The sequence below is a fragment of the Gorilla gorilla genome, chromosome 6 (assembly GCF_029281585.2).
Source record: "Gorilla gorilla gorilla isolate KB3781 chromosome 6, NHGRI_mGorGor1-v2.1_pri, whole genome shotgun sequence".
NCBI lineage: Eukaryota > Metazoa > Chordata > Mammalia > Primates > Hominidae > Gorilla > Gorilla gorilla.
The window spans coordinates 27,840,775-27,855,587 of NC_073230.2; the positions used below are offsets into that span (position 1 = coordinate 27,840,775).

General features: G+C 36.6%; 1 protein-coding gene and 1 non-coding gene across 2 annotated transcripts in view; both read left to right on the forward strand.

Moving 5' to 3' along the window:
* ITGB8 (integrin subunit beta 8) overlaps positions 1-14,813 on the forward strand; it is an 85,063-nt gene that overhangs the window by 41,942 nt on the left and 28,308 nt on the right. Inside the window, exons 4-6 of the mRNA XM_031013288.3 lie at positions 6,071-6,317; positions 7,686-7,851; positions 8,761-8,919. Of these exons, the coding sequence (XP_030869148.1) occupies positions 6,071-6,317; positions 7,686-7,851; positions 8,761-8,919 (572 nt within the window). The remainder of the gene's footprint in view (positions 1-6,070; positions 6,318-7,685; positions 7,852-8,760; positions 8,920-14,813) is intronic.
* On the forward strand, positions 4,353-4,423 carry LOC115935472 (small nucleolar RNA SNORD56). Its single transcript, XR_004071097.1, has one exon. It is a non-coding gene; the product is annotated as a small nucleolar RNA SNORD56 (small nucleolar RNA).

Sequence of the window (14,813 nt, forward strand, 5' to 3'; positions counted from 1 at the left end):
GAAAGTCCTTTTCACCATGAGATGAATCAGAATCAAGGGCTTGATATAATGCATACCTAAGTGGAAAATGCATTGAGCTCTTAATATTAATTTTGATTTATCACTTTATTCTTCTCTGATAAAAATTTATGACTTCCAATGTAGCATCTGTTAAGAATTTTTCATGAATATATTTATTACATCATGTACTGACTAGGGTTTCTTAAAAAATGTTAGTAGGACTATATTTTAATTGGATGTTTTAAATGACATTAAAAAATGACATTTTCTTTACTTTTCACTTCTTATAATATACTTTTTCTTATTTTCACTTATGAATCTTATGGAAAATGATAACAGAAATAGACTATTGATCCTAGTTGATGTTCTCTAAGGAAACTGGATATTAACTCTTTAGGAAAATAGGACAGAGAAGGGAATTCTCTAATTCTAATTCAGAAATAATACAATGTATATGATAAGGATTAGTTTAACCTATATTTCATTAACTTAAGAAAATGTTTCAAACTTGGTTCGTTTTAATAATGTGCAAAAAGAATCTTCTAATTTAGTGCAGATTTAGTAAGATTTTCCAGATATGCTTCACCTGTTTCTTAATTTCAAAATTTAGAAAACAAAACAGAACTTGCACATTTTCTCTCCACCCCCTGGCACACATTCCTCACTTTATTTCCCACAGAAATTAGGAAATGTACTGGAGTCTGTACCTTGCCATTATAAACTTGTCCCATTTGGGGGCCCTTCTCCTTTCCCTGCTGAAGTATAATGAATAGAAATTGGCTTATCATTCTTCCACTTACAGCTTTCCACATTTTCTCTTGGTTTTAAAATTTCATCTTACGCAGATCTTTTTTTACTTATCTTTTCCTAGTGTGCAGTCATGTTCGTTGTGCCCAGTACATCAGAGATGCTCACACCATTCTTTGAGTAGTTTAAAAACTCATTTTAACCACTTTTTATTCTTTGTATTCAAACCAATCACTGGCAATAGCTCTAAGTAGGTCATCACCTCTCCTCCACGTCTTCTTTCTAATTCTGCCACAGACTCACTTCTTCCCTTTAAAATTAATGGAAGGAAATGAGTGTCTGAGTTCTTAGAATCTCAAAAGGCATGAGGATAAAGCTTTCCTGGAGATAATATAAGTGGTGGCAGGAAGAGTTGGGAGCCAGATGATACTCTTTTCCTCTTAGAGAAACTCTGTGGAAGCTCTGCCTACACTGTGGGAAATAAATTCTAGACGCTGGCTTCTTTCTGTGGTGAATATGTGGGCCCTGTAAAATGTTGAACCAAAATGTGCTTCAAATATAGTTTAGTTATAAAACATTTATGGGGGACTATGTATGTGCCAACTACAGAGGCTTCAGAGATGAAGAAACAGTTCTTACCCTAGTGTTGCTTAGAATCTAGTAGTAAGTAATAATTACTAACATATGCATTTACTATATAGGCAATACTAGGGTAAATATTTTACATAGATTACCTTATTTAGTAGCTCTTAGCTGCTTAAAAAAAAAAAAAGATAAAGATGTCCAGTCTAGAGTCTCATAATTGTATGGTAAACACTAAAATGGTGGTATGATCCAGTTGCCATGGAAACACAGGGGCGGGGCCCTCAGCTCAGTTTAGGAAGGAGCAGATTACTGAGTGGTGTCTTTAACTGGTAATTACATGAAGAAGAAGAGGTTGGGCCACCACAGGCAGAGGAAGGACCACAAGCAGGGCATAGGAGTATGCATTTGTAGGCTGTATATGGGGAAGTAAAGCAGATTTGTTTTGCTAGAGCTAAAGATGTAGACAAGAGTAAGTATTATGTAGGAACTTCGATCTGACATGTTTAGCCATTGGGCATTGGCCATCTGGTGGAGAGCTGTTGACAAAAAATAAGTAATTTGCATTTTAAAAGGATCGACTCGGTGGTATAGATAATGATGGCTGGAAAATGAGACGATAGAGGTAGACAAATGAAGAGGGTATGGAAATAATCCAGGCAAAAAGACAGTGAAGGGCAAGGATGGATAGGAATATATCCCAGTATTCTGGCATGCTAGAGTTCAATTGAAATGTTTAACTTGATGAATAATAGGTAAGGAAAGTGAGTGAAAACTAAACTACTAGATTCTTAACTCTTAAACCCTTCACTGGGTCAAAAGTAATGAGTTTGAACATAGTGTCGAAATTAACCTGATTCTACCTTGTGTTTGAAATTCTACATTCATAAAGGAAAAAAAAAAAAGGAAATGTTATGGTCGGTGCCAAATTATAGTCAATTATAACTATTTTCCTCAAAGTTGGCCTTACCTATGTTTAGTGGTAAGAATTGATTGTTTAATATAGGAAAAAAGACCTAAAATTGGTGAGATAATGTGATTCAAATTCCAAAAAAAAAAAAAAAGGAAAATTAGATAGCTCTGCATTCAGAAGAATTGAATGATATTTTAAAGACATTCACATAAACACACACCCAAATAGATTCTTCACATTTACTTGTATTCCAAAAACAGAAAACTATTGAAAAGAATGAAGTATGGCAACAAAGTACATGAACAAAAAAACAACTGAAGCATCACCAGAATTTTGTTTTCTGTTGTAGAAACTTACTTAGGTTACTTTCTGAGACTGGCAAAGAAAGATACCAGAAATTTAAAGTAATCATTACCCTTTATCTTCAACACCCAAACCCCCTAAAATGACAAGAACAGCTATAATTAATTTAATGTGAAATTAAAAAGGGAACACTGACATATCATCTATTAATATTCAATACAAATATTAACCCATGGTGCCTTACAACTAAAAATATCTGGAGAGCACATGCCAGGTTAAGTTTAATCTTTATATAACAAATTCAGTTACATATAACTGTTTAATAATACCTGATAGCTGGAATAGCCCAGATAGTGGTAAAGTATTAATAGAAATATATTCAACATGGCTTGTGCAAAATTAATAAAATTCTTTAGGTAAAATGGCTTTGAAAATCATATATTATGCTTGAGGAGGAGTGAATGTGGGAGGGGGTTATTGTCATGGGGCTTGTCCTACTTGGGAGGAAGGAGGAAAAGTGAGGAGCAATCATTCCCCTTCCCTTCCTTCCCCTCCCTAACATTTCCAGGCTCTGTTTACAACCAATGGATATTGCCATTAAGCACGTGATGAAACTGAGGGTGCTGTCCCTGTCAGGGCAGGGATCCATGGTCTATCAGGACATTTCTGCTGTCCTTTTCATATAGCCACGTCCCCATGCCAACTAGAGTTCCTTTGGTACTAACTCTGAAACCACGGATGGGAAGTGGAGATTTTCCTGGAAACCCTGAAATGGGTCATAGCACTTCATTAATTAAATTATTTCCAGGGTCACTCTAAGCCCATGTTTTGTACCCTATTCCATTTCTCCTCCAAAATTATGCCCAGGCATCTTGTCCAAAATAGTTTATAAGTGGCTCTATCATGAGATCACGCACAAAGGTTAAGTGGGGGTGCACAAACGGACACAATATCCACAGTGCCGCAAAAAGGTATTTCTATGTCCTCTTACTGTGGAATACTGATGCCTAGGACACCTGCCCCCAAGAGTTTTCTCCTTTATTTATAATTATATAATCCAAAGCCAACTTGAGAGCATATTATGAGGACCATCTCAAACTAATGGGCATGACATGGTAATCCAAGCTTGACCCCTTTGGTTTTCTCCTTATCAAGCAGAGCATGATTTGGGGTCAGCCTAGCTAGGTCTATTTACCTTGAATTGACTACTTAAAGCTAGACCCTCACAGCAAGCTCAAGGGTCTTGCAGTGTAAAAGTATCAATTATTATTCTTGCTAGCGATTACTAAAAGGCCTGTGTATGGAAATACTCTTTTCCTCTTTATTAGAAACTTCTCTACCAAGGCCTCAGCTGAGCCCGGTATACGTGCTAAGGCCAGAATATAGAATCCAAAATCGAGCCACAGCAGCCCACACTCTCACACCGCAACCATTTGGCAGTGCTTTCTCACAGCCTTTCTTCTTTGCTGAGGCCAGCGAGACCGGAATTTGCTTGCTAGGCTATGAGCAGCTGGTTTCTGCTGAGGGCCCTTGTGTGGCTAGCATTTGGTTGGAGGGCCCCGAATAGCCTACCTCCAAGGACTGTGCCCTTGCTGATGCTGTACAGGCTCTGGTTGTTTGCTGAGGTCACCAACCTATACCTTTGCTGGGTCCCTGGCACAATATGCTGACCATCTATTACATCTAGCAATACCTCTGAAAACAGCCATTTATCTTTAGACAGAGCCACCATAAACTGCAACGATTCACCAAGATAAAAATACCATGATACCATGTGGCCGGTTTACAAAAACAATCTTTTTAAAATCTACAAAGATAGCAACACTTTTCATCAACAGCATTTCACCTAGGGAGAGTCGACACTTTTTGTCTGAGTGAAAAACAAAAACAAAGAAACGCTGATCCACACATCAAGGTTCAAGTCCCTGAACATGAACCGCTCTCCCAGTAGTGTTGAATTTCTACTTCTCATCGATCTGGCCCAGTGTACCAGTGTCTAACATTCCTCTGAATTTAATTTCTCCACTCAAATTGCAGAACACTGCCACAGGAACAGTTCTTTCTGCCAACAGAAGCCCAAAAGCAGAGCAGAATATAGGATATGCTCTCAGGAGGCAGCCTAGCTTCTGAAGGCAAGGGATGAGAGAATGGACTGGGCTGGGCCATGTGTGCCCTATTTCTCCTTTCAAATATGGGCCAAGACATAGGAGCATTACACTAAAGGGGTTGCCTGCACAGAAAAAGCAAATTAGGAATGAGTAGTCCCTTTCTCCATAATTATTATTATATACGAGCAAAACCTTATTATTTTGAATACAGTAGGTAATTTGGCTGAAAAACATCTGATTTGTGAAATAATCGAAAAGAAAATATTGCTATTTTATACTAACACCAAAAATATAATTTGATGAATTAGAAGGTTCTTTAAATAAGTAAATTATGTATACAAATGAATGTTTATTTTAAAAATGTTTTCCATTCGGAATATTCTTATGGAAAAATAATGACTTACAAAGCATTTGCTTAATAGTTTAAAAAAGTAACATTTACAAATTATAAATTGCTTACATTTAAATAGATGCCTTTTCACCATATACTTGAAATTAAAAGTAGAGGTACCAACTCTATAGGGGGTTAGGGGGGACAACCCAAGTCCTTGTATCAAACAGTAATATGACAGAGAACTAAATAAAATTGTAGTTCCCTGCGGGGACTACCGACATTTGTCCTTGTGGCAGCCCCCTCTCTTCATCCAGTTGTTTTGCCAGGTGGGTGTCTCGCTCATGGGCCCCCTCCTCAGCATGTGTTCATTGAACACCTACTGTGTGTTGGACAAATGCTGACCCCTACCTTCCCCAGGTCCTCCATGTGGCACTACAGGGCACCTTTCCTTAGCCCACTGTCTCATTCCTTCACTTGGCTAACTGATGGGAAGAATCTTACCAACTAACTAGTGACGAGGTACTGATTATTTTGAATAGCTTGTTGTACTACACAGTACCAGAGTTTTCTCATCTCCTGTGTAAATACACTTTAACCCAAAGGAATAAATTTATGCCTTTATCCAATAGGAGATCACCTTTTTTTAAAGATACCTTCCCAGTTTTCCTCAAGTCATTCCACAAGTACATCCCCCTCACTGTCTTGAGATCGAATGCCGCTTGCTGGTTTCCACTGTGTTTTTCTAGCTACTAAGGCAATGGAGGTTCATATAATGATACAATACCCTGTTACATTTATATGGAGCTGGCCCATTTGTTATTATCCCTATTCAGCCTATAGAATTGTGGCAAATGAACTGTAGGATTTGGAGACCAATAAATTGGTATGGTTTTCAAATTGCCTTATAATTATACTAGAATAATAATTATACTATAATTATTATAATTACACTAGCATATTCCAAATTTTATGTGCAAATTTGTGATGATTGTGCTAGGTGCTAGAATGTGACTAATTTATTAAGAGCTTATCCTGAAAAGTTTAAAATGAAGACTACATGATGTTTTTCTTCTATTGAACTAGGAGCCGAAGCTAATTTTATGCTGAAAGTTCATCCTCTGAAGAAATATCCTGTGGATCTTTATTATCTTGTTGATGTCTCAGCATCAATGCACAATAATATAGAAAAATTAAATTCCGTTGGAAACGATTTATCTAGAAAAATGGCATTTTTCTCCCATGACTTTCGTCTTGGATTTGGCTCATATGTTGATAAAACAGTTTCACCATACATTAGCATCCACCCCGAAAGGATTCATAATCAATGCAGGTATCTAGGGTTTGATGTGGATATGCTAAATTAATTTTTTGCTTATAAAATCTCACTTTGTTTTTAATGTAAAGAACTTACCAAATTTTATATTTTTATCTTATAAAATAAGAATAAAAATATTTGGTGAGGTGGGGAGGTTTCTTCATATCTGAAAACTTCTGAGATGAACTGTAGATTGGGCTTTTTATTTTATATTTCTTTAAATATTTAGTCAGTTTTTATTACCAAAAAAAAACAAAAACAAAAACAAGCAAAAAACCCTACCTAATGTTAGTAACTTTGAACGAAGCTTCAATAGTTAGGCTGCCATGTATATAAATACCTCTTTGGAAATTCTCTATTTTTATTTTTTGATTGCTCCAAAATTGCTGAATTATGATTTGACACATTTTAAAGAGTTTGTGCCAACACGTCATCTATCTCTCCATTACTGTACTGTGACTGGGGATAATGATGTTGTCTATGATGTGACTACAAAGAAATCTCAGTTATCACAAAGAAAGTGGGTCAAAAGATGAGAATTTGATTGCTTAGAAAGAGCCTTTTTTCTTATCATTTTAGATTTCTGATTCTAAATATGTCCCACTATGAAAGAAGAATTAACCTTAAAAATACAAGTGTCTCACACAATATTGCCATTAGCCTGTGGAATTTTCAGAAAAATGAATCTGTATGGATCTTTTTTCATAAAAGACTTTATCTTTCTTGCTTCTACAAATTGCTTAGATTACTTTACAATACACGTTCCAATTTACCGAAACAGCTCTGTCATATGTTGTACCGGAACAGGATTGATGCATCCATCAATGGAGTTTCATAAGCCTTCTTGAGGTGAAGGTACAGGAGGAATCATTCTTACTTTCTGGGTATCATAGATTCTCAAAATAATTTTAATGAATATTGATTGCTCATCAATAATTCCACCAAGCATCATTTTAAAAATTAGTGCAGTATTAAAAAAAACTAATATCATATTTCAACTAAATTCCTCAAAAGCATTTTCCAGAAGTGTTTCTCAGCTGTTCAATGATAAGAAATCACTGCACATTCTTATATTCACCTTAAAAATTCACAGCGCAGATTAAATATTGAAAGCCTTTAACTGTCCTATATTAAAAAACATGTTTAATCATCTTTATTTTTTTGAATACCAAATGCTTATAGTCTTATTTCCTATTTGCAAAGAAATTGTCATCAGCATTGAGCTTATCTCTAATTTTATAAGCATATATTTTCATCGTATAAAATTTCCCTGGCACAAAAGAAGTACTCCCTTTTCACACAACTGTACAATTTTACTGTTAAGTATTCCAGAATGCTTAAGAAGAGCAAAATAAACTTCACACTTCTTCTTTTCCCACACAGTGACTACAATTTAGACTGCATGCCTCCCCATGGATACATCCATGTGCTGTCTTTGACAGAGAACATCACTGAGTTTGAGAAAGCAGTTCACAGACAGAAGATCTCTGGAAACATAGATACACCAGAAGGAGGTTTTGACGCCATGCTTCAGGCAGCTGTCTGTGAAGTAAGACGTTTCACATTATCGAGTGTTTGCTAAGATGCAAAATTTTCAAAGAATTTAGAAGTTTTATTTTCTCTTTGATTTGTGGAGTGAAAACGTAGTGTAGAAGAAAACATATCATACTATCTCTTACTCCTCACCAAGGTGATTCATTTCGGTATGTGTTTGGGACAGAGGGGCTAAATTCAGGGAGGGATTTAAATAGGAAAAGACAAAAGGGAAAGAATAGGTTATGAACTCGAAAATTCTTTCCAAAAGGGCTGCTTTTCTCATGCGCCACACTCCAAGGAGGAACTAGAAGTAGACTGTTGCCCTCCTCACTTCAGCTTGTTCTCCTACTTTTTTTTTTTTTTTTTTTTTTTTTGAGACAGAGTCTCACTCTGTCGCCCAGGCTGGAGTGCAGTGGCGCGATCTCGGCTCACTGCAAGCTCCGCCTCCCGGGTTCATGCCATTCTCCTGCCTCAGCCTCCCAAGTAGCTGGGACTACAGGCGCCCGCCACCACGCCCAGCTAATTTTTTGTATTTTTAGTAGAGACGGGGTTTCACCGTGTTAGCCAGGATGGTCTCGATTTCCTGACCTCGTGATCCGCCTGCCTCAGCCTCCCAAAGTGCTGGGATTACAAGCATGAGCCACCGTGCCTGGCCTCTCCTACTTTTTAATCTATGTTATTCTTCTTTCCCAGTGGAGCACTAGAAATCTCTAGCCAGGAACTAGTGTGGTCACATGGCTGTCGGAAAATAGAGGATGTACAAATAAAAGTTAAAGCTATTTATGCAGCAGCGTTGTACCCACGCACATCGTTCTAGCCTGACTTACTGTTCGTCAACTCAAACATAATGTTTACTTGAGGTAAAAACCACAGTACACATCTGTGTTATTGTACAAAGTCTAATTACATGTTTATTTTTAAGAGTCATATCGGATGGCGAAAAGAGGCTAAAAGATTGCTGCTGGTGATGACAGATCAGACATCTCATCTCGCTCTTGATAGCAAATTGGCAGGCATAGTGGTGCCCAATGACGGAAACTGCCATCTGAAAAACAACGTCTACGTCAAATCGACAACCATGGTAATGTAGCAGTAACCGCTTAGTAGATATGACTCTTTTGGTTAAAGTACAATTTTAAATTGGCAACTCAACTATTTTTGTACCAGGAAATTACCTACAAAAGAAAGATACAGAACAAGGATAAGCCATGAGAGAGAATTTATGGAACAGTGCAATCTATAAATACTGATCAATAAAATATATGAATAAAACAGTTTGACAATTTCTAGTAGCTGACTCTTTGATGAATGACAAAGCACTGTATAATTGTTGAAAATAAAAATGATACAAGATTTTACTTTTTATGTAATTCTAAGAAAGGGGAAAAAAGTATACCTTTGCTTTATACAAATAAACCAGGTCTACGGGGTCGATATCTACAAACATTTTAAGGAGGAAACCTCACAGTACAATAGGTAGAAACTAAATAGAAACCAGGGAAAAAAGACAAGAGAGAAAGAGAGTCAAACAAAGCAGGCTTTCTCTGTTTTGTACTTTACCTCGCTGCATCTTATCTATTTAAGGTCTCTTTTTAAATCAGTGACTATCTGGCTTGCTTCCTGAGGGTTAGTATAAGCTCTGAATCATATATTTAATATAATCACCTAGAACCATATCTTCCCTGGCATTATCTAATTCTAGTTGTGAAGAATCAACAGTCCAAAGCATCATTTACTTCTGATGTTGACACTTATTTATATATTCTTGCATATGTTAAAACAGAACCTCTCCAACTTTCTCAGTTCATGAGACTCTAGTCTCTCAGTGATTTTATTCCATGACACCCATGGGTCAAAAGAAATACCTAATAGTTCTGTTTTTTAAGTGGTTAAGTCCAAATAACTCAACTATTTATGTCTTAACAACTTAGTATCTCCTTAAAAATAATACAAATGTATCAAGTGTAGAGATACACATTTCAGTTTTAGTAAGTAACTTAAGAAGTTTTCAAATCCTGAAATCAGATTGGTTATCACTACCCTGATTTCTTCTTCCATGTTGATTTTCAAGTTGACCAGCTTGGCAAAGATTAATGTCATTTAAAAGAATAGAACCAAATGTAATCTTAAAACCATGAACTCCCTCCAACTAGTTCTTCATTGGTACCTGATACATGCTGAATGTCACTGTATTTCTCCTGAAGATTTAAATTTTTTCCTGCCACCCTTGGGAGTGTGCTGCAGTGCACCAAGACAACTCACACACAGTTTGGGAATCACAGTATCAGAAGCATGAAAATTATGCTGAAATTTGTGTGGTTCCCATGGGTAAATTTTAAATAGATCACCAGTTCATCTGCAATACCCTACCAGATCTGTTGAAATTCTAGAGTTGCAATTGTATTACCATATGAAACAGGTTCAACCCTTGGTCATTTTAGTTTCTTGAAAGTAGTATCAAAATATAAAGATTTTAAAAGGTAACTAGAGATTGAATTCAAAAATTCAAGAATTGGAGTTATTCCAATAGTGTCTTTCCATAATTCTCTTCTACTCAGCCTTATTTCACTTTGACAGACCCACCTACTTCTACTTAGTCATTTCTTATCTATCCTTCCTTCTATTTAACCTCTTTTGATTGATGGTAGAGTTCTAATTTATTTATTGGGGAGTAGGAGAGGGTACAGGAAGAATTATTCTATTGTGAGACAAAGAGAAAGTTTTTATTTTTTTAAGAAGAAAGTAACAATGACATTATTCTCAAATTGTATTATTCTTTTGAAGTTCTGCCAAGTCACTGAAGTCATCTCTCCATAATTGTATTTAAAAGGATACTATTGCTCATCTAGGGAGGATTTCCTAGGCAAAGAAATGCTGTCATAATTTTATACATATACCATGTTATAGAACCTTATGGAAATAAGTTATAAGTCCAGTGGAATTTTAGATAGGGCCTGGATTCTTATGACATCAGGAGATTGGATGATTACATCAAGACCTTTTACCTTCTTGGTCATTGTTCCCAGTATTTAAAGGAATGACCCTTCCACATGTCACTGCTGTAGTATATTGAGTAATCCAAGGAATAATGTGTTTGTTAACACCTTAGAAGGATACTTTTATTTTATTTACCCCAGGTCTTTGTTTTAAGGGATTATCTTCCTAAAAATTCTCATTCCCTTCATTTGTAGGGTCATTGCCTACATATTAGGTAAAAGAAGCTGAAGCATTTTGATTGATCCCTTGGCCATGAATTTATACATTCAAGATGTGCTCCTGGCTTTGGAACCTTCTATATTGAAAGCTACCTTGACTTTGACTCTAGGCATATTTATTTGTGCATTTTAAAATGACCTCTATCCTCCCCTATTTGGCCATTATGGAGGAATTTTTAATTTTGTTTAAGACAAGTAATCAAACACTTTGCTTCTTGGCTTTATCTCCAGCAGCCAATGCCAATAATGTTGAATGGTATCTGAGTTTCTTGATTCAGGAGTCTGAACCAAGATTCTTGGGGTTTGTATTTATTAAAGGAAACAACTGATTAAAAAACCCTTTATATGTCTAAATTACATGGGACAGAGTTCTGTTGCTTATATAGCTATTTCCTGAAGGTCAATGTGAACCCTAGACTAATAACAACTGCCATTTTATTGAGTATGTATTCAACTGAAAGCACTGTAGCAATCACTCTGCATACAGCATCACATTTATCTTTACAACAGCTCTATAAGGTAGTCATAATTAGCCTCCTTTTACAAACAGCAGGACTGAGGGTCAGAAAAGCTAAGTAAGTTGCCTGAGGATAAACAGCTAAAACATTAATAAATTGCAGAGTTGGCCCTAGTCTGTCTCAATCTTATATTAAAATCTGCATTCTTTACTTTGCCACAGTCTGTCGACTGAAACGCAGAAGAAAAAGAAAAATAATGTTCTTGTTGTCATTTCTTGTCTTTCTGGTTGCAGTCTTATGAAAGTATAACCAGATGATTTGACTTGCATAAGTTGTAAAACAACATATAATATAAAATAATTTATATTTACACATTGTGATACTTGTATATGGTTGCTGGCAAATGATGTTACACTATTGAATAAATTACATTTTCCACTGCTTTTTCATCAAGATCAAGTGCCAGAATAAAAAAACTTTAGCAATAGTATAGTTTTATAATTTATCCAGTAATAATGACAATTTGAAATGTGACATTCTTTCTAAAATGGCAGATGTTAATACAAAAATTATTAATGATGTAGTAGATTATTAATACTGAGGGTTTGGAATTTCACCCTGTCTCCCCACCCAGCTTCTCCAGGGTTATTTCCACCCTTAGTCAGAGCCCTCCCAGAAACTGTTCACCCACCCCTTGGTGGAGGCCAAGAATAGCATGAAGGTCTTCAGTAACAATGAAAGAAGACCAAGGAACAAGTATGCGGAGTTCATCCAATGAACCTTATCAATGGGATTTTCAGATGTTGATGTGACTCACAGTTTTAAATAGCGAGATTCAAATTGGCAAGATCCTACCACATTCCTATTGTATGTACTAGTGCATACCATATATTCACTAGTATTTACTGGTTTAGGCTTGGTGTTTTTCCATGCAGCCTTTTATATGCCTCATCACATTATGGCCAGTGATTCTTTATCCCTCCTATCATATACCTCCTCAGAATCCCCTTACTGCTGGCTTCATAGTTCATTCCTTTTCCTGAAGGCTCATTTGGATAGACTAGCTGCTGAGTCGATCAGCATCTTATAGTATGGAGGCAGAATTGCAGAAGGCCTATTAGGCACTAAACAGTTTTGCTTTCTCACTGGCAAAAATAGTCAACACTGTGCCTCTCCTCATGCAACTTTAACATGTACTTGACTTTTAAGTATGCCATTTAGGAAGCTTTCTTTTTACTATGAATCTTAGCTACTTGGAATTATACTTAATTTTTCCAGGACTGCAGATGAATAAAGAGAGCTTAAGAAGCTACTTTGCTAATGTAATCCATAACTTTGCTACCTGAGTTAACAAACGTTCATAACGCTATTACATTTATTCCTTCTGAAAGGGATATTTCTGACATTTTCAAAGTCTGGAAAACATTTATAACTAATGTTGAGATCAGACAGAATTCCATGTGAGGAGATCATTGTGATCTTTTAATAAAAAGATCTGTTAATTTTGTTTGCTGTTTCCCGACAGAGACGTGGCCTTTTCTACTTCAGAAAATGTTAAATCTTTTTCTGCTTCTCAGCTTGTTTGTCTCAGATGCATACTAATAAAAATGCAAATTCATTGAACACTTATTTTGTGCCAGGTATGGAATACAACTAGAAAGTTTTAAGTCCATGTGCAGCTTTTAAAAACGATTGTTCCATCTTTTGGGGCATCGAAAGACTATAAAGTACCTGATTTCAGCTTGCTGAATGATCTGCTTCAAACTGAAAACACCATGAGAACATTTTTTTTTTTTTAAGACAGAATCTCACTGTGTCACCCAGGCTGGAGTACAGTGGCACCATCTTGGCTCACTGTAACCTCCGCTTCCCAGGTTCAAGCGATTCTCCTGCCTCAGCCTCCCGAGTAGCTGGGACTACAGGCGCGTGCCACCACACCTGGCTAATTTTTTTTTTTTTTTTTTTTGTATTTTTTAGTAGAGACGGGGTTTCACTGTGTTAGCCAGGATGGTCTCAATCTCCTGACCTCATGATCCACCTGCCTTGGCCTCCCAAAGTGCTGGGATTACAGGCGTGAGCCACTGCGCCTGGCCTGAGAACATTTTAATAGTAATTTTATAGGAGAACTAATTTGAATGCTTCTCATATTCTCAAAAAGAGTGGCCTGGAAAGGATCTCTGCAAACAATATTTAGTTGGAATTGTTTTAATTGAAAGCAAAATTGCATGTAGAAATCACCCGTGCCAGACTCAAAGTAGCCTGGCTCTGCTTGTGTAATGCCTTTCAAATGGGGTAAAATTATGGTTTGCAAAAGTGACACAATAAAATTCAACTTTGATAAAAATTTTTATAGAATGGAATATTCTCATTAAATTAGATGTTGTAGGTAAGTCATACTTAAGCAGAAAGCTTTTTGTTGCCATTAGTATTGAAAAACTTACAAAAATCAATGCATACCCTTCTTCAGTAAATAGAGTATCATGATTACAACTGATGTCATATTTGCCAGGAGCCACAAACTCAAACATCTGCAGGGCCAGGTAAGAAAGATAAGCAAGTGACATAGGTCAAGGAAAGCACATCCAAGAGCATATCTTGCCTTTAGGAAAGGCCTCCAAATCTCTCTTATTAAGCAGTCATTTGTTAAAAACTGTCTTTTCTTGAGCAGACCTATGGTGTTTGTCTCTTTATGTTCAGTTAACAGCATTCAACATTCCAGTGAAATGTAGATATTGCTTTACTTCTACTTTATAAATGAGGAGGGAAAAAGGTGCTAAAGGGATCAGCATCTTGTCTGGAGTCACACACCCTTATATAGCAGTGTCCATAGTAGACTTTAAGCTGTTTGACATGAACCGCTACTCATCATTGGTCTTAATAATTACAGAACGGTAAGTGAAGGCTTTACGAAGTTAACCTATTTAATCTCCACCATCTGAGTGGTAGATACTAGTGTTTACACCTGCTTTATACCTATGGAAACTGAATCCCAGCAAGGTTCAGACAGCCGCCCAGTGTCACATAGCTAGTAATCGCAGAGCCAGAAGTTGAAGCCCAGATAATCTGTTTTCAGAGCCCCTGCTGGTGGTGTGGTTCTCAGCTGGAGTGATTTTACCCTCCAGAGGACAATTTCATCAAGTTATGACATTTTGACTGTCATAACTGTGGAAAGAGGGTGCTACTGGCACCTGTTGTGTTGAGACCAGGGTGCTGTTAAACATCCTACAATGCACAGGACAGCCCCTTTGTCAAATAAAAAATATATCCAGCCCAAACTGTCAATAGCACTACTCTTGAGAAAC